Source organism: Pectinophora gossypiella, chromosome 21 (genome assembly GCF_024362695.1).
Source record: "Pectinophora gossypiella chromosome 21, ilPecGoss1.1, whole genome shotgun sequence".
In the NCBI taxonomy this organism is placed as follows: Eukaryota; Metazoa; Arthropoda; class Insecta; order Lepidoptera; family Gelechiidae; genus Pectinophora; species Pectinophora gossypiella.
The window spans coordinates 5,602,290-5,622,784 of record NC_065424.1 but is presented as its reverse complement, the minus strand read 5'-3'; the positions used below and the strand labels follow the sequence as shown (position 1 = coordinate 5,622,784).

Genomic DNA, 20,495 nt, shown 5'->3' with positions numbered 1-20,495 from the left:
GTTTTCACATCGAATTAATATGTATGAGTGAACCTGAAACTGATGTCTGTTTAGATATGCTGTTAGTCTAGCCTAGTTTACAGTTGATTAAATACAGGAAAATACTAAGTATTCATCCCGGACACTTCATACAAAAAAAAACACAGACACTACACATTGACGTCATTGTATACGCGCATCTGTGAGTGTGACGTCTGGCGCTATACGATTGAAGACTAAAGTAAGACCGAGTAAACCTAGCTCAGCTGCTGGTGGAGAGCCGAATGCTTTCTATACGCAGTATTATTTCTTATTCTATGCTTATACCATGGTATACAGAATAATTAGGACTCACGAACATACCTGTTAAGTGCTGTTTGATTCCAATTATGCGATGTCAACCGAAGACGATTACATATTAACTTGCAGCAGTGCATGAGTACCATCTTCATCACACATTTAGATTATAAACTTAGAAAGAAAACTATGATCTCCCGTGTCACTCCCGCCTCGCCTAGAGGCCCATGCGTCCCGATCATTATTTACGAGTTTGTGTCTTGTCTGTGTCTTTCACACTTACGCGTTAGGTACACAGTAAGAAAGAGATTTTTGTATGGAGAGGCCGGGTATACTAATGGTGCCATAGCCCACAAACTCCAACATAGGTTCTTACTGTGTGCTGGTTGTGGGGCGGAGAGTGGTCTTTCAATACGTATTTAATCTTTATTCTATGAACGAAACGAACCCCCCAACTTTTTATAGAACATAACGCACTAAATATGTATATTATCCCTACAATATACTTTTAAAATTTGTAAAATAGAGGATTGCCACAGATTACAACAGGATTTAGATGATTTATCAACATATTATGAACGTAATAAAATAAATATAAATATAGATAAGTGCGTACAAATAACATATACTCGGAAACCTAAACCAATCGATTACAACTACAAAATAAATAATCAGAATTTGAAACGCGTCTACGATGTACGAGACTTAGGCGTTCAATTAGACAGCAAAATGTTATTTACCAAACACATAGATATCATGGTGGATAAAGCTTACAGGAACCTAGGTTTTGTGCTTCGGGTGTGTAAACCCTTTAATGACATTTCATGTGTTAAGACTGTGTACTGTGCATACGTCCGCAGCATTCTAGAGTTTGCTAGTATCATCTGGAATCCACAGTACACAGTATACATAGACAATATAGAACGCATACAAAAAAAGTTCGTCAAGCACCTTAATTACAGAATGAAAGTTGTTCCACCATCATACTCAGAAGCCTGTAATTTTCACTATTTGGACACATTGGAGAATAGACGTATCATGCTCGATATGGCTTTCCTGCACGATATAGTTAATTCTACTATCGATAGCCCTACTCTGACATCACAGGTATCGTTAGTCGTTCCTAGAAATCGTGCTAGACACGAAGTTCGAGACATCTTTTATGTGCCAGGAAGCAAAACTAACTACGGACGTAACGAATATATCTCACGAGCTACCAAATGTTTCAACAGAAAATTTAGTTATACAGACATTTTTAACACAACCAAACAGAATCTAAAGAAACATGTACTAGACAAACTATCGAAAAATAACAAACAATGCATGCCGCCGTAAACTTTCGTTTCATTACTATTTTCACGTATTCATCTCATTACCGCGAAGCTGTATTACTGCTCGTTGTTTCAGATTGATTTAATGTCTTGCAATTCACTCGCTTATTACTCTAATGCTGTAGTTAAAATAGTTAAAATAATTATAATTTAAATATATTATTCTTAACTTTTTAAACCATTGTATGTAACTCGTTTGTGCACTAGCGTATTGTTCATTTAAGTTTTGTTATTGTTTTCTGTTAATTTCGGTTCAATAGTTAACGCAATCTATGATATCCTGTTATTGGCTAAGACACACTATGTAATTTAGATACTTTAACTTTACCTGTAAAACTGCTGTTGGATATCTTATGAATAAAATAAAATAAAAAATAAAATACTATGAGGAGCTCGGTGGCGCAGCGGTAAACGCGCTCGGTCTGCGATTGTTGAAGTTAAGCAACTTTCTCAAAGGCCGGTCACAGGATGGGTGACCACAAAAAAAATGTTTTCATCTCGAGCTCCTCCGTGCTTCGGAAGGTACGTTAAGCCTATGGTCCCGGCTGCATTAGCAGTCGTTAATAACCACCAATCCGCACTGGGCCCGCGTGGTGGTTTAAGGCCCGATCTCCCTATTCATCCATAGGGAAGGCCCGTGTCCCAGCAGTCGGGACGTTAATGGGCTGGTGATGATGATGTGCTGGTTTACCCCGTGCGTGCTAACGAGACAGACAGTTAGCGCGCGTTCCCATACTCCTTAACGCATTATGGCTTAAATAGACTAAAGTGGCCCCCATCGGGGGGGTGAGGTAAATCACACTCGCTCCTTACTCGTAGAGGTGCGGAGAGGAGAGTGTCCCTACTTGAAGTACCTAGTAAGTATAATTCTTGATTCAATGCCTATACATTGGACTTTGCTGGTTAAGGTATAAAGATGTAGGTAGGTATTTGAATAATAAAATAACTTTTAAACAACAAGCAATCTACAGGTTTCTCGAAACACTTCGTAAAGTTAACACTTTTCCACTTGGGAACATTGGGGAAGCCTTGCCAAATATTTCCTACAACGTGACTTTGTTGCTAACTGTATGAAATTTATGTGGTAATAATTCTGACTCCTTGTGGCTATTCGTATTTGTTGAGCGTTTTGCTGTTACCATAGTAAGTACATTTAAATTTCAATATAAGTAATAGTAGTTTCCAACTAATCAAATCAGTGATTTTTTACCAAATGACAACGCAGTGTCGGATGACGTCAGCTGGGCTAACCTTGAAATGCTAGCTGTCAGTTTTGAGCATACGTGGTCTTCTTATACGATGAGAGAGATTATACGATCATCATCACCAGCCCATTAACGTCCCCACTGCTGGGGCATGGACCTTCCCTATGGATGGATAGGGAGATCGGGCCTTAAACCACCACGCGGGCCCATTGCGGATTGGTGGTAATTAACGACTGCTAATGCAACCGGGTCCAACGGCTTAACGTGCCTTCCGAAGCACCTACTTTATTAGTACTTAACAAAACCAAACACTATTATTGGCAATAGCAAAATTCCTAAAACGGTACAGTTCATCGTCGATATTGGCCCGTGGAGTACATTTGTCGACAACTATTCACATCATACCCAGTAATATGCCGTTCCCGAGAATGTTCCCAAAGTGGGAATGTGAGCACGTGATAATCATTTATGATCCAAACATGAATTCGAAAAAAAATCGATAGTCATTGGTTAAGGTTCGAATCCAGCACAGAATTCGAACCTGCGACTTCCGACGTAAGCGTTCTAAGAACTGGGCAGATTAAATTTTCAGAGATTTTTTTTGTTTTGTACTTTTTAGATAGTGATTTTTCTATAGTCAGGGTTTAGTTCTTAACCTTATTTTTAGCAATATTCATTGGCAGTTGAGTGAAAAACAGTGTGATAAGACAGAGATGTGGTGTAAAAGACGATATAGTGACTAAGATTGAGAAGGGAATGTTAGGTTGGTTTGGACACGTAGAGCGGAGGAAGGATAATAGAATTGCAAAAGCGGTATATAAAGCGAAAGTTGATGGTAGGGCTGGCAGAGGAAGATCGAGAAGAACTTACATTGACCAAATTGGAGATGTCCTTAGAAAAGGTTTAATACGATCTACTCTGAACCGGCGTGCGTGTATGAAGCGATTGATTAAAGTGGAGGAAGCAAGAGACCCCGGTGGGAAATAGGCGTGAGTTTATGTAAGTTCTTTGGGAATATTCTCTGAACCGGCACGTCGATGATCATACTCTGTGGACTGATAACTGAATGTAGCACTCGTAGGACTAATGTCCGCGTTGGGAATTCTAGTCAGAATGTACACTGTGATAGAGTTTGATGATCATGGCTGGCAAATAGTGGACACAAGAAGCATTTTGAGCATTACTTGGCCAATGAGGGACATTCCAATCGATGTTCCCCGAACACACGATAGATGGCGTTGTTCACTTTTAACGTGATAATTACCTATTTTCTCCTTGCTGGGGCACAAATATTCAAAAATGTAATGTAATGGCAGAAGCATATATAAAACTAATTGTTGCTTGATATTTGGATCACATTATGTATAAAATGAGGAGCTCGGTGGCGCAGCGGTAAACGCGCTCGGTATGCGATTGTTGAAGTTAAGCAACTTTTGGCAAAGGCCAGTCATAGGATGGGTGACCACAGAAAAAAAAAGTTTTCATCTCGAGCTCCTCCGTGCTTCGGAAGGCACGTTAAACCGTTGGTCCCGACTGCATTAGCAGTCGTTAATAACCATCAATCCGCACTGGGCCCGCGTGATGGTTTAATAATAATAATAATAATCATTTATTTCAGACTTACAATCCATAGTTGTTAGTAAAAATGCAGTCTTAACCTATTGTTAGTAGAAAACACAAACTAAGTTAACGATTGCCAGATGTGTGCAATCGCATCCACCGCGCGAACATAGGCGCGTCCCACCTGCCGATCAGCACACTCAGGATACTGTTCGAACTCTTACACATTCGATTTAGGGTCGAGGCGCCTCTCTTCCTCATTAAGCCCCGATCTCCCTATCCATCCATAGGGAAGGCCCGTGCCCCAGCAGTGGGGACGTTAATGGGCTGATGATAATGATGATGTATAAAATGATGTTGCTACCTATATTGCTTTTTTATCAGAATAATAATGGGTGGAAGTTGTAATTGTACCTTGGTGTAATGAAAAAGTCATCATTTATATATAAGAACAACGATAAAAAATGCATTATATGTCTGTTATCCATGAAATTAGAAGTTTAAACGTAAAAAAACCTTATCAACGCCATCTATCGTGTTTTCGGGAAACGCCGATTGGAAAGTCCCTCATTGCGATGTTGTTCTTTCAAAAATAAAGAACAAAAAATATACATATTTCTTGACGTGTTTATTTTGAATAAAGAATTGACTTTAATCTAGAAAAAGTTCCCATCCGGTACGGCGGAGGGAGGGCTTTGATTAGGTCTTCTTTGATGTGGTCTTTCAATATTCAATGTTTCAATATTTGCTTTGCCAAACAAATCTTTGTTTAAGTTTTTAATTAAAAAAATATTGATAAACAATAAATAAACATCTGATTTTAAAAATAATATTGTTTCTTATTTTTGGCCTGGTTGCAAAGACCTTTAGGCCAGGCGCGCACTACGAGTTTTAAGTTTTTTGATTTTTAGTTTTTTATTAATATTAATGATTATTTGGTTGGGCGGACGACTGATAATCTGTCACCCATCATACGGTTCCTTATATCTATCTTGAAATGGCAATATTGCTTTAATAGATGAATGGTTAAAAAAAGAAAAACATCAGAAAAGAAAAGGAAAAATAATACATCTAGATTTTCGAGGAAAGAAATCTTTAAAAAATCCCTTGTTCTATTTTAATAGAATTTCAGTAGAATAAGAAGAAAATGTCTCGTAAACATTTGCACAGTAAGTATGTGACGTGACTACGGAAAAAGTCCTGAATGGAATAGAAAGTATGTGCGTAATAATGCTGATGTTAGTCGCATGTTGGCCCCAATTCCTGCAGACACCTCCTTATTTTATTTTAAGTTATACCTGTCATTTTCCTATCCGCCGAAGAGGAAAGGGACAGAATCATGGTCTGAATCTTTCCCTCAGTATTCGTTACGATGTCACTTACACCCCGTGCAAATACGTACAAGTACGTATGGTTATAAGTGACATCGTACTGCGGGGGTGATTCAGCTCATTATTCTGAGTCAATATCAAGTGAAATTTTCAAGAAACAAGAAACAAGAAACAAGAAACATTTATTGAGAAGCTACATCCAAAAGTATCAGAATTGAAAATAATAAAAACAAAACATAAAAAATCATGAACTTTGCGACGGAAATACAGGAATTGTCTCAGTGGAGGGCAGAGAAGATGGCTCTGGCCCCCCTGGGGCCAGGGGTTGGAATTAATTTTATTCCAGGGTAAAATTGAAACTACAAATGTTTGGCATTGAAGCTTTTCTGTTACGCACGACGTTTTGTTAACCTCATCAACCTTGGGTTAGGGTTACTATTGAGCAGCCATGTAAGGACTACATACTTCATCATCATCATCATCATCAGCCCATTAACATCCCCACTGCTGCGGTACGGGCCTTCCATATTATGGATGGAAAGGGAGATCGGGCCTTAAACCATCACGCAGGTCTAGTGCGGATTGATGGTTATTAACGACTGCTAATGCAGCCGGGACCAACGGCTTAACGTGCCTTCCGAAGCACGGAGGAGCTTGAGATGAAAACTTTTTTTTTACTACATACTTATATAATGCAAATAGTAACTGCGCAGGCCCGGACTGGGCGTAGGACAGATTGGATAAATACCGTATTCACGTCCTCGGGCTCCGATATTAATGGCCACATCGATCTAAGAAAGCAATATTGCAATTCGACATTTGCGCATATAAAAGTAAGTGCGCAATGCAAATTAATGTCAAATAGCAATATTGCTTTCTTAGATGAATTGCTTCGATGTGGCCATTTTAACCCCTCTGTTATCCCTACAGGGGCTGTATTCCAAAGCCGCAACCAGGCTATGACGGAATGCTAGTCCTTAGGTATAAAATAAAATAAAAAATCAACGTTTCACATAAATGAACAACTGAACATTCAGAAAAGGCTACTTCAAATAATTCTGAACCGGAAAAACTTTCGTAAAATTACAAGCGCAAAGCGAGTAGGCGAAATTTTTCATCAAAAATGTTCTCATGCAACTCAAACGTGTAATATTTAAGTTGCAATAAGACTATTCATTTTGCTCGTACGAATATGTACGAATTTGTACGAACTCGTAAAAGTCCGCTTTACAACGTGCCATAGTCAAATAAAAAGCAGCAGGTAAGTACGGGTATGGTATCGAGCGCGGGCGAAATGGCTTTACCAGGGGCGTATGGTGCCTTATTTAAAAACTTATATTTTTTTTACAAATAATCAAAGAAGTTTTAGGTTATTAAATAAATGCCTTTGTTCAGTTTATCCGCTCTAACTCCGTTTATGACTGTACAGTTTTTCATATTATTTTTCATTATCCTTAAATTTTATAGAGGATTTTTTCTTACAAGAAAATGTCATCCTCGTATTGATGCAAAATGAAACATCAATCATAAAATAACAATTAATTTGGTAGCCTCCATCCAATCCCTTTTTAACAATTTTAACTAAATGTCGTGCTTTCTCGCTAAGCGGAGAAGAGAGATTTTTGATTTGATTTTTAAAATGTGAATAGGACCGGAGAGATACAGGAGAACAATGAAAAAATATATAAAATATACGAGTAGAATCTATTATTTTATTCTGCAATTCCTTATTCAGACACTTGTAAGAAATTAAGCCACTGTTTTCTTTTTACTACGGCAAAAGTTAGCTTCAGCACGGTGCGCTGCGATGCGATGGAATGACATATTGCATAAACATGTTCCACTCGCATGTACTTGTTGTTTATTCACAAGGTTTGCATCGGTACTGTCGGGAAGAGAAGTGGTAAAATATTTATATAAGAATATGATGTAAGTAAGTAGTCGTCTCTTACTAACGTGGAGTGTATCCCGTCTGAAGGATGAGTTGGATGTGAACTCATCCTTGCTGAGATTGGTAATCTTACCAATCTCAGCAACCCTGGTGTCAAGAGTTATTGTTGAGTCGCCAAAGACCCATGACCCATAATACCTCATAACCCACACACTCTAACTCATCATACACTCCACGTTGCTCTACATTTTATAGGAACTTATAACGAAGTTTAGCTGGATAATGGTGCTAATTCCTGCAGACACCATCTCATTTTATTTTAAGTTATACCTGTCATTTTCTTATTCACTGAAAAAGAAAGGGACGGGTAATCGAAAGGCATAAAATTTGTGGAACACACGACAATTTTAAGCAGAAATCTAAAACAACCGTCCAAAAAATTTACATCGGCCAATAACCCGACAGAATTAAGTAGACAGCACGTCAAACGCACTGCATACCAGCGAGATGCGTAAGTTATTCGCCCGGGTTATTCATTCGTTTTATAAATTAACTTGTTGACAATCGTCCGTCCCTTTCCTTTTCGGCGGATAAGAAAATGACGGGTATAACTTAAAATAAAATTAGGAGGTGTCTGCAGGAATCGAGGCCAGTGTGGAGAATTGTCTTTAGGAACACTGCCGTCTACTTTTGAGCTTATAGTTTTTATTCTTATTCTCGATCTTCAAAGCACTTGTGACGTCAACATTATAATTCCTTCTCGCTTCTATCCCTGACTGTAGCGTTAGCTTTGAGAATTATTTAGCTTAGAAATGATAATTACTCTTAATGTCTCTTGTAGCTTGATTAAATTTTAATAAAGATTTGCTTTAAGCTGGGGAATGGAGAATATTAAAAGGAGTTCTTTAGAATAGAATTACTGGTTGTGTCATTTTGGGATCCCTAGTTTGGTTCACCGACTAGATGGACTGATCAAGTGAAAGACGCGTCGTCATCCAAGTTCTACACCGTTGGAGGCAGATCATACGCTCCAGGTGCAACCCTGATGCTGACCACGATCCTCAGATATGAGGGACCGACCAAGAGAGAGAGAGTTTGGTTAGAGGCTGATCACCTGATTGTCCGAAAGAAAAATGAACCGTGCTTCGGAAGGCACGGTAAGCCGTTGGTCCCGGTTACTACTTACTGATGTATGTAGTCGTTACATGAGCCATGTCAGGGGCCTTTGGCGGGTCAATAGTAACCCTGACACCAGGGTTGATGGGGTTGGTAATCCACCATACAACCCACACGATAGAAGAAGAAAACTGGTTGGTTGTGTCACTATCATCATCTCCTTAGCATTATCCCGTTTTTCACAGGGCCCGCTAACGTAACCTGAAGATTTGACAGGTCCGGTTTTTTACATAAGCGACTGCCTGCCTGACCTTCCAACCCGCGGGAAAACCAGCCTAATACAGGTTAGCTCACATACTTGCGAAAATGCATTTCTCGGGAATGTGGGTTTCATCATCATGTCCTATCCTCTTCCATGTCATGTAATTCTGAGCAATTGTTATCAATTAAACGTAAATATCGCGTAAATAGAAGCAAAGATAATAATACGTTCATATTTAAAATGTGCAAATTAAGCCCTTTCATTTGATACTCAACATGTAGCCTTCGAAAAAAATATTTTCGTCCTCATTTTGTCCTCTAGAGGGCGCCACATTGATTTTACCGCTACCTCACTTAACCTACAACCACTGGACAATCAAGACGCTTCTAGTGACACCTCATTTGTTAAATTTTGACAGGTGGTCTAGCAGTTAAATAGTAACAGACGTGCATACACACATACATACATAGCGATCAAACACATAACAATCATTTTTGATTTTGTAAAAAGTCTCACACACATTACTAATTTAAGAGCCACGCTCTTGTCGATGTAGCCTTCTCCATGCCACTTTTTAGGGAAAAATAGGTCAGTGTGGTTTTCCTCTTGCAAAAAAGTAAAAATCCTACATTGAAACAATTCATCTGAAAAGCAATATTGCAATTTGACATTTGCGCATATAAAAGTAAGAATGAGCACAATGTCAACAAATAGCAACATTGCTTTTTAGATGAATTGCTTTGATGTGGCTTTTTTAGCCTCCCTAGTCATATAGCCAATTCTTCTATACGTATTTTGGATCACGCTTGGCATGGCTTATCATTATCCGATTACGTCTTCTTCAAACTAACAATAACAGTGCTTCAAGCTCCGGCTGGCTGAAAATATGATCTACATCCGTTAATAAAAGCATTAAGAAAAATAACACTTCAGTTTTTTTCTTTTTTCTTATACCGCGGCAAAATTGTCGCGGGATCCGTGCCAACAAATAGGCCGGGCGATAGACGCTGAAAATGAGCTACATAATAACGCGTTATGGAAAGTGGAAAGTGTCTTCGAATTGCCTCTACACTGCGGTTTTGACGTAATATACGATCCCGAAGACCCGATTACTCTAGCCATAGAGGCGGCCAATCAGCTCGCGACACCAAACACTTCAGAACCCCGATACTGACCCCGCCGGCGTGGTCGACAATTTTCCTAATTCAGCGTTTATCGCTATCGACCCACTAGGGTAGATTAATTCTTTTAAATATTCTTCCTCTCAGACGACGCCCTGAGCCGAGGCTCGCGCCCAACTGGGCACCCTCAGGCCTGTTGTCTTAAATTTTGTACCGGGTGAGAGCCCTCAGTGCTCCCCATTTATCCGGCCAAGTAGTTAATGCCATCTGCGGCAAATCTACAATAAGTCACGTCAAAAAAAAATGGTGACCCATATCGCCGTCTATAATAGTCGAGCTAGCTTAAGTTACGTTATTTTTGTTTTGGTAATAAATCTTTGCACTGAATATTACGCTTAGATTTGAGCTTAGGCAGGTATTATAATTTACACTAAGGTGCATCCTTGCCAACAAACTGCCTCTGCACTTTGGCGAGACTATTGTAAATCTCAGAGACTATTGTATGACTCATGTAAATAATTGTACCTAAAAAATATTGTACAAAAAGTACTTATTTATTTATTCTTCTTGTCACTTAAAAATAAATAAATAAATAAACTAAAAAAAAACACAAAAATAAAATAAATAAATAAAACAATTAAAAAGATTAACATTTTACTTAAAATACATTCCGCAAGTAATGTAATTCACAGTACATCGCACCATAATAGGTGTTCACTAGGTTCTCATAAGTAATAAATCAAATTTCAATCGACAGAACATTTGCCAAGAGATACACGGAAACATCAAATACACAGAAATACGTTTATCTGTTTAACGTCATTATTATCGTTCAGTCGCTGCCAATAGTACCAATATAACAAACAAACTAGCTTTTATACCCCTGCTCCGGGACTAGTGTGGCCATCTGTAAAAATAGTGGCGTTCGAACGAGCACCAGTTTATTGCACGCCGCGCAAACGACAACAACTGGGCTTTCATATTCAAAATTTGAATTTTCGAACGCACGTTCGTAAGTTAAAGTTCATGGTTCGGAAGGAGTGAATATTATTGAAAAAAAAAAACAATTAAATAGTGTTGTGTTTTTAAAGTGTTTTGGTATTATTTAACGAACTTGCCGTATCAGAGATACGCAAAACACCCAAAAGAAAGTCCCAAATGCCTGTTCGGAATTACCACATTAATTAATCATCTGCATATTTAAAATTGAATGTATTTAGGTATCAAAAACATGTAAGTACACAGATAAGTAACAAACTTGGGATAGTACATTTGTCTTGCTTGTAAAGTAAAGAAAAACAGATCTGATATTAATAAATTTTGCGGAGATACTCATCGAGCTATCGAATGAACATTAAAAATAAGGTACCCTCTACTTACCTACTTAAAATTAAAATAATAATATGCATGGAATTCATAGAACCATCTTATAGAAAGGTTTCTCCAAGAGTCGTACTTATTGAACACATCTTTCTTGGTATTGTGGTTTTTCCTATACTAGTGTTTGCTTGTTGTCCGTTTGAAGCAAATTTCACCCCCAAAATCCAACTAAATATTCCCATCTATCATAATTTATTTTCACTTACCTACTCCACAGATTTCTCCCATCACATATTGAAATACCGTAAATCTTATCCAACCGTAGCCCCTTAATATCCGACCGTTCAAAACTCAATTTCGAATTTGAATATAGAACGCGCCGAAATTACAGTCTGTTTTCGAACGTTGCGTTCGTTCGATTCCAAATTTGAATGGTACGTGTTCGATTTTGGAAAGTGGAATCCATTTTGTTCAATTTAGCGTTCCTAAATGTATGTGCCAACTTTATTAAAAAACATAACTGGACATAGGGTTGGGAGTTTGCTTTCATTATTAGGTAACTTTCTTTTTTATTACGAAATTAGATGTTACAGTTAAGAATCCAAAAGTACTTTTTTGTTCAAAAAGGTGTATTTAGTGATCACATAAAAAATCTATGTACGAACACAGACCTCTTCTCAATCACCCTGAACGGTGTATGGGGGTCTCCACCAACCCCATTTTTATGGCAATAGACAACCAATTTGCCCGATTGTGATTTGTTTCATGGTATTAAACCATTACTTTTTCTTTCCAGGTACAACTAAGTGGAAGTGATATCCAGTGTTAAGTGACCCTTATAATATTAATACAATAAGTATGTGCAAGTGACAAGTGCGTTATAATGGAGGGAAGCACTCTCCCTCTGGAGGTCGATGAGGAGGGCCGACCTCAGCAGGGGTCCACCAGTGGATCTTCTTCGGGGACCGGCTACTATGGACATAAGAACGGTGAGTTTTAGTATATTTAAACTACATTATTGTTTCATTGGGTTGATGATATTGGTATTCCACCACACAACCCACACGATAAGAAGAAGACTGAGCGAATTTCAAATTCAAATTCAAAAAATCTTTGAAATTAGAATCATTTATTCAACGTAATTATCATGGATAAACTTGTTGAAGATCAATGTAACATTTTTGAATTTACGTCATTTCGCAAGGTGTTATGGCTGAGGAGAAGAAATGACAAGAAACTGCAACAGCAACACATCTTTTAAATCAATAAAAAGCTTTGCGTTCTTTGTTCAGTAGGTAACATAGTTACACTTTGAATCGTCATTTTTCACATAACGAACGTCTCATCCGCCTAAAACCACTGTAACCACTGTACTATACGTTTTACCGCTGCCTTTTTGACGCGAACGGTAAAGGACTGGAACTGTCTGCCGTCGTCTGTTTTTCCAACTCGTTATAATCTGGGAGTCTTCAAGGCTAGAGTGAATAGGCATTTGCTAGGTAAGCGTGAACAGGCTTAGACCACAGCGTCACTTACCATCAGGTGAGATTGTGGTCAAACGCGAGTCTATTTTAATTAAAAAAAAATCAATTGACTATATATCACTATATAATGAGGAGCTCGGTGGCGCAGCGGTAAACGCGCTCGGTCTGCGATTGTTGAAGTTAAGCAACTTTCGCAAAGGCCGGTTATAGGATGGGTGACCACAAAAAAAAAGTTTTCATCTCGAGCTCCTCCGTGCTTCGGAAGGCACGTTAAGCCGTTGGTCCCGGATGCATTAGCAGTCGTTAGTAACCACCAATCCGCACTGGGCCCGCGTGGTGGTTTAAGGCCCGATCTCCCTATCCATCCATAGGGAAGGCCCGTGCTCCAGCAGTGGGGACGTTAATGGGCTGGTGATGATGATAATGATGATATATCATACATACATACATACATAAACTCACGCCCGTAATCCCAAATGGGGTGGGCAGAGCCACAAGTAATCAAAGACAACTTGCAGCCACTGTTGATACGAAGTCCTAAGATGGATATGATGAACCTTATGGTGATAAGGGATCAGCCTATCGCCCATAACATTAGTCCATCATGTTAGAGGACGCTGACAGAGGAGGCTGGCTGGCGGAGGAGGATGATATATCACGACCATTTATTTAAATTAAAATTATTTTTTGTACTTATGTGTTATTTGTCTATTTAAAATGTATATTGTTGTTGATTTAAGATTGATTTATTAAAGATGAGATTCATTAAAGCATGTTTCTATAATTATAAATTATTTAATATTCGCACGCTAATGGTCGAGTGATGGACTTTTTTGTTGAATACAATATTTTACCTATTTAAGATCTTTCGTACCACTCTAGAGCGAATAAATTTATTTCGTTTCATTATAGTGACGAAGAAGTAAGGAGAAAAAGAAATTATAAATTCTTCAATTTATTTTTGCTCATATTTTTATGCAATAAACTGTTGCAAAAAACTGGGCACCCTCAGGAAGGTTGTCTTAAATTTTGTACCGGTTAAGAGCAAGCTGCGCTCCCCATTTTCTCGGCCAAGTAGTGAATGCCATATGCGGCAAACCTACAATAAGTCACGTTAAAATAATTGCAATAAAGCGTTTTGTATGGTATTGTATAAATAATGCCTTTATTATGCATTTTAGTTTACGGTTTGACTATAATATACCTACAGGGTGTTAGTGACACCTTAACGAAAACTTTGAGCGATGATTCAGACGACGATTCTGAGTTGATATCAAGTGGGATTTTTCGTCGCATACACACATAACATCCCACTGCTGGGCACAGGCCTCCACGCAATCAACCGGAGGGGGTATGGAGTATATTCCACCGCGAGTTGTTTAACGGCTAACAGCCGGGACCAAGGGCTTAACGTGCGCTCTGAAGCACGGAATCATCTTACTTTTTTGGACAATCAAGTGATTCAGGCTTGCAATGTCTTTATCAAACAAAGGACAATCTCACAAAGTGATCTCGACAATGTCCCCATCGGGGATTCAACCCGGACCTCCAGATCGTGAGCCCAACGCTCTAACCACTATACCACGGAGATTGCCTGTTAGGTTAGGTTAGATGAAATTTTCCAACGCAGAAGTATACAATTATTCAAATTCAAAATTCAATAATTTTATTTCAGACCATGTGTCCATAATAGGCTATTTTCCAACTAGTCAAATCAGTAACTTTTTACTAAACGTCAAAGCACGAAATTACTATGGAATTTGTATGAAAAAGCACACTGTGACGTCATAGAAAAACGTGATAAAATGTTAGACTTATTATTACGTTTTTCTTATTTAAAATTCATAAATAAGTTAAATAGAAAAAAGAAAATGTTTTTCGTTAGTTTTAGATGAGTCTTTATTTAGTAAACAGAACATCATAATTTATCTTGAACCTAGTACACGACCCAATTGTTAGTAACTGTATAAACTTATATACTATGTTAGTGGCAAAAACAAATCAAATCAAAATTAAAATTGGATAAATTATAAATTAAAAACACACAAAAAATTGATCAAATGAATTTTGCCACGGGAAATTCCACTTGATATTGACCCGTTACGGCATTCGTTACGGTGTCACTAACACTCTGTATTAGACCAGGTCACTGCCGCCATAGTGACCGAATGACCGTAGTTACCTCCTCACGCCATCGCGAAGTTATTCGGCATAATTTAATAGTAGCCCATGTGTGTAAGGTAAACATATTATTACCATGACACCATGTTTGCATAATCTTATATACAGTCATGAGTAATATCATGTACCCGCTTTAGAACTCTGTCGCTCTATAATATTTGACTTACAATTAGACTTTCGGTTTAATTTGTTAAAAATGTTAATATGACATGGTATCAATGTGTATACATATTATAGATTCGTGATCGTAACCGTTGTACTTAACGTACCGAATCGGACAGAACTCGTGCGCACGTCGTTTTAAATTTTGCAGTAACGACAGAACTAATACAGGGTGTTAGTGACAACGTAACGAATACTGCGGGCGATGATTCAGACCATGATTCTGAGTTAATATCAAGTGGAATTTAATCGAAGCCAGGACCTGTGGATCGTGAGCCCAACGCTCAACCACTGGACCACGGAGGTCCTTGTTTTATTAATATTACTAGCTTTTGCCCGCGACTTCGTCCGCGTGGCGTGTTATAAAAGAGAGATCGTTGTGTGTGTGGGAGTGCATATCAAATGTCAAGCATCTAACTTATGCAGTTTAGATGTTTTCATACAAATGTTTCTTCCCGCTAACTCCCGTTTCCGAGGGAATTTTGCCATATCCTGTTGCAACTAAGCTTTAAGTTAACTAAGGCACCTGCATGTCAAATTTCAAGCGTCTAACTTAAGCGGTTTAGATTTTTCATACAAAGGATTTTCCCGCTAATTCCCGTTCCCGTGGGAATACCGGGAATTATTTTCTTAGTGCACCTCTACGGTACTTAAGTTACGTCCCTTCCAAATTTCAAGTGCCTACGTTTAGCCGTTCAGGCTGTGCGTTGATATGTCAGTCAGTTTCTCCTTTTATATATTTAGGTATGACTTACGTAGAACCCGAAACAAACTTTTCGCATTACAGGTAACACTGAATAAACTCATTGTAATAAAAGTTAACTATGTTTGTATTGGCTTATAATCCTCTTATGCCGTGACCGTAGTCGTAGAGACGACCAATTCGTCACTTTTCCATCTGATAAAATAGTCTGCGTTAGCTGGGACCGAAAAAAGTGGGTAGGTAATTTGTTTATACAAGAACTGTTGGAATAGGTCCTGGTTTGGCCTAGTCGACTCAAATTGATTCATTTGTTATCATTTGGTAACTTAGCATAAGCCATAATATTCAATACATTACAATACTCTTTTATCATCACTATTTTAAGAGCTAAGTTCTTGTCGGTGTAGCATTCTCCATGCTACATTTGTCCAGAAAAATAGGGCAGTGGTTTTCCTCTTGTCTTCTGCCGCGCAGAACTAAACTTTTCATTGCATTCAAAACAAACATTAAATACAACAATTATCTTTATACAGGGTGTTAACTTAGTGACATCCTAACGAATACTAAGGGGGATGGTTCAGACCATGATTCTTAGTTAATATCAAGTGGAATTTTCCATCGACGATGTCACTTACACCCTGTATACCTATAATTACCGGTTACTACTTACTGATGTAAGTTAGTAGTCGTTACATGAGCCATGTCAGAGGCCTTTGGCGGCTCAATAGTAACCCTGACACCCGGGTTGATGGGGTTGGTTAACCGCCTCATAACCCACACGATAGAAGAATAGACACCTATAATAAATCACAGAAAGGCCTAAATTATATTGCAGCAAAATCGCACTAACGATAACTGAAACACACTGAAATTACGTAAAGTCTTAAGTTGCTGGAAATTCACGATTCGTACTGTTTTATTGGCGATGCCTAAGTGCGGTATTACGGTTTCTACTTCGGCTAATACTATGTTGTCGGTAATTTTAAAGCTATGGACATTAAGAGGCCATACTTACTTCAAATGCACTTTAGTTTTAAAAGTAGAACGGCAACCCTTTTTAAGGATCCGTACTCTTGAACCTTTTTAGAAATACTAAGTTATACCGTGTTAGTTATGCAGGTTTTTATATGTTGTTGTGTTAGTGTTAGAAGCGAAAATGGCATGTCGCGATCGTAGTTTTTTTTTAAATAAAAATCCACCCACATACGCGAGAAATGCATTTTCGGAGGTATGTGACCTAACCTGTATTGGGCTGGATTTACCTTCGCGGGTTGGGAGGTCAGATATTACAGTTGCTTCGGTAAAAAACCGGACCTGTCAAATCTTCAGCTTCGGTAAGCGGACCCTGTGAAAAACTGGGAAAGATGATGATGATGATATTTTTTTTTATTATGTTGTTGTTTTACTAAAAATTCACTTTGTGATCCCTAGTTTGGTTAGGACATTACAGACTGATCACCTGATTGTCCGAAAGCAAGATGATTCGTGCTTCGGAAGGCACGTTAAGCCGTTGGTCTCGGTTACTATTTACTGATATGAGGGAGTAATCGTTACATGAGCCATGTCGGGGGCCTTTGGCGGCTCAATCATAACCCTGACACCAGGGTTGATGAGGCTGGTATTCACCTCACAACGCACACGATAAGAAGAAGACTGAAAAGTAACTGATTTGGCTAGTTAGAAACTACCCTATTGCATTTGATTTCGCCTGGCTTTTGTTTCTCATTCGCTCCCTCTGTCCATATCTACGTACCTTTGTGCCTCTGAATATAAATGCTAACACGTAAAACAAAATGAAAGCCGCTTCAACAAAACCTTTATAAATTACGACAGCCTTTTATTATGTCCGTAATATACGGCAGACAATAAATTACGTCATTCACGTCATCCGTGACGAGTTCTGCAATAATTCGGTGACTAATGTAGGTTAGATTGTCATTTGTTCGATTTGAAAAAATTATATGGTTGATTTTAGGTCTTTTTAGGACCAAATTCCAAATTTCAAATTTGTATTTATGATTGATGTATCATTTTGTATCAATATGAGGATGACATTTTATTGTGAGAAAAAATCCTCTATAAAATTTAAGAATAAAAAAAAGGGACCAAATTCTTTCAATTGGTAAATGGTTTGGGACAAAGAAAGGGTTCAATCAGATACAAAACAAGAAAAAAAAAGAATTTGTCATGCCAGACATAGCAACACGCTTGTAACCCTAGAGGGGTAGGCAGAGGTGTTTAGTATATACCTACACCATGCCTATACCCACTCCTCGCCAGCTATATTTAAGTCCCATGTAATAGGTACTAACTGAGCAGCATTTTCCATGCTACTTTTTTAGGGAAAAATAGGGCAGTGGTTTCCCTCTTGCCTTCCGCCCCGCAGTACTCTGTCTGACGCAAGTGGGATGGCATTCAGAGTAGTCTATTACCAAAGCCATACTAGGACTCCTGTCGTCCGCCTCTGAATAGTACTGACAGTTACTGCTGCCCTCTGTCAGGTTCCAGGTTACTAGGTGTCAGGTTAGGTTAATTCTTTACTTTTAACGGCCTCCGTGGTCCAGTGGCTGAGCGTTGGGCTCAGGATCCGGAGGAGGAGGAGGGAGGGTTCGAATCCCGGTGGGGACATATCACAAAAATCACTTTGTGATCCCTAGTTTAGTTAGGACATTACAGGCTGATCAACTGATTGTCCAAAAAATAAGATAATCCGTGCTTTGAAAGGCACGTTAAGCCGTTGGTCCCGGTTACTACTTATTGATGTAAGTAAGTAGTCGTTGCATGAGCCATGTCAGGGGCCTTTGGCGGCTCAATAGTAACCGTGACACCAGAGTTGATGAGGTTGGTACTCCACCTCACAACCCACACGATAGAAGAAGAATTCTTTACTTTTTTAAATTAGTTTTTTATATTCATCGATCTATCTCTTATTGTCGGACGTGTTTATAACCTTTGTAATTACTTCTATGCTGTTCTGGGAGCAAATAAAAAAACATAGAAAACGTTCAGCTGCTTGTCTTCCCGGGCATGTCGTAAAAACCGACAAAGGGATTGTGTCCTCTAACATGATGGACTAATGTTATGGGCGATAGGCTGATCCCTTATCACCATAAGGTGCATCATATCCAGCTTACGACCTCGCATCAACAGTGGCTGCAATTTTTCTTTGATTACTTGTGGCTCTGCCCACCCCATTAGGGATTACGGGCGTGAGTTTATGTATGTATGTAATTACGTAAGTACTAAAACTGAATTATATGCGAAGTGGCAAAACAATCAACGTTTCTTTAATACAGTCTACGATTGGTGAAATAATCAATCCACACACATTTGAACGTACGTAAACAGCCTATATACGTCCCACTGCTGGGCACAGGCCTCCCCTCAATCAACCGGAGGGGATAACAGCCTCCGTGGTCTAGTGGTTAGAGCGTCAGGCTCACGATCTGGAGGTCCGGGTTCGATTCCCGATGGGGACATGGTCGAAATCACTTTGTGAGACTGCCCTTTGTTTGGTAAGGACTTTTCAGGCTTGAATAACCTGATTGTCTGGAAAAGTAAGATGATTCCGTGCTTCGGAGGGCACGTTAAGCTGTTGGTCCCGGCTATTAGCCGTAAAAACACATTTGAACAGATATTAATAATAGATTGGTGCAAATCTGGTACCGGAGTTTGAACCGGGCGCTCCCCGTTTGAGAAGCAAGCCAACACAATGACTATTGCAGTGTAATAGTATCGGAAAATCCAGTAGAGTCATGTACCTACAACAAGATATATTGGCCATATTCATCATGTCAAAGAAAAGAAACGCAATTTTATGCTTCATTGATTGAAGGAATAGCAAAAGAAACGGGGAAACCAATTTCTGGATTTAACGTGATGGATAATGATGAAATGTGCGGTAAATATGTGATGAAGAAAAATTATGATGTATGCAAAAGTTCACGGCTTGTCATTCACAGGGTGAACTCGTGGTAAACAAAACAAAATCAAAAGTTCGTACAATCGTTACTGCTTGTCAGTTGCAAATATAAGTTGTGATTGTGATAAATCTGTAAGTCACTGTGGTCCTGTAGTAAACGGATTTAGATGTACCTCTGACTACCCCATTTGGGATATAGTCGCGTGCTTATGTTATGTCACAGCTTGTCTTTATCGATATAGTCAGAGTTACATTTATCGCAAAATGAACTAAGTACCCACACCTCACCGAGCTTTCTGTTGGACCAACGTGATGGGTGGTGAACCCTACCGCCGTCTATAATTAGTTTATATTTTTATTTATTTATTTGTACACAATGAAACAGACACAAGAAACATACAAAGAAAACAGATAGTACAGGCAAGCTTATCTCTAAACAAAGTTATGTTTTATGTTATCAAATAATGAATAAAGAATCTTTATTAAGACTTACCTGACAAGATACATCAATAAAAAGCTATACTTATTGCACTTTATGTGCACAAATGACAAATTGTGAATATTTGTGCTCTTTATACAAATTGTCGCCCTTTTAGACCCGTTGAACGTATTCTGTTACTTCTAACCCCC

General features: G+C 38.7%; 1 protein-coding gene across 17 annotated transcripts in view; it reads left to right on the top strand.

Annotated features, from left to right (window-relative positions):
• LOC126376613 (KH domain-containing, RNA-binding, signal transduction-associated protein 2-like) overlaps positions 1-20,495 on the top strand; it is a 415,821-nt gene that overhangs the window by 137,180 nt on the left and 258,146 nt on the right. For 5 of the 17 annotated variants that reach the window (XM_050024120.1, XM_050024125.1, XM_050024116.1 and 2 more), the window contains exons 1-2: positions 11,024-11,326; positions 12,210-12,402. In XM_050024120.1, the coding sequence (XP_049880077.1) occupies positions 12,297-12,402 (106 nt within the window). In that variant the 5' untranslated portion in view covers positions 11,024-11,326; positions 12,210-12,296. Of the gene's footprint in view, positions 1-9,032; positions 9,055-11,022; positions 11,327-11,346; positions 11,459-12,209; positions 12,403-20,495 lie in introns of those variants that run through there. The other 12 variants (XM_050024115.1, XM_050024121.1, XM_050024123.1 and 9 more) reach the window with 8 other exon arrangements.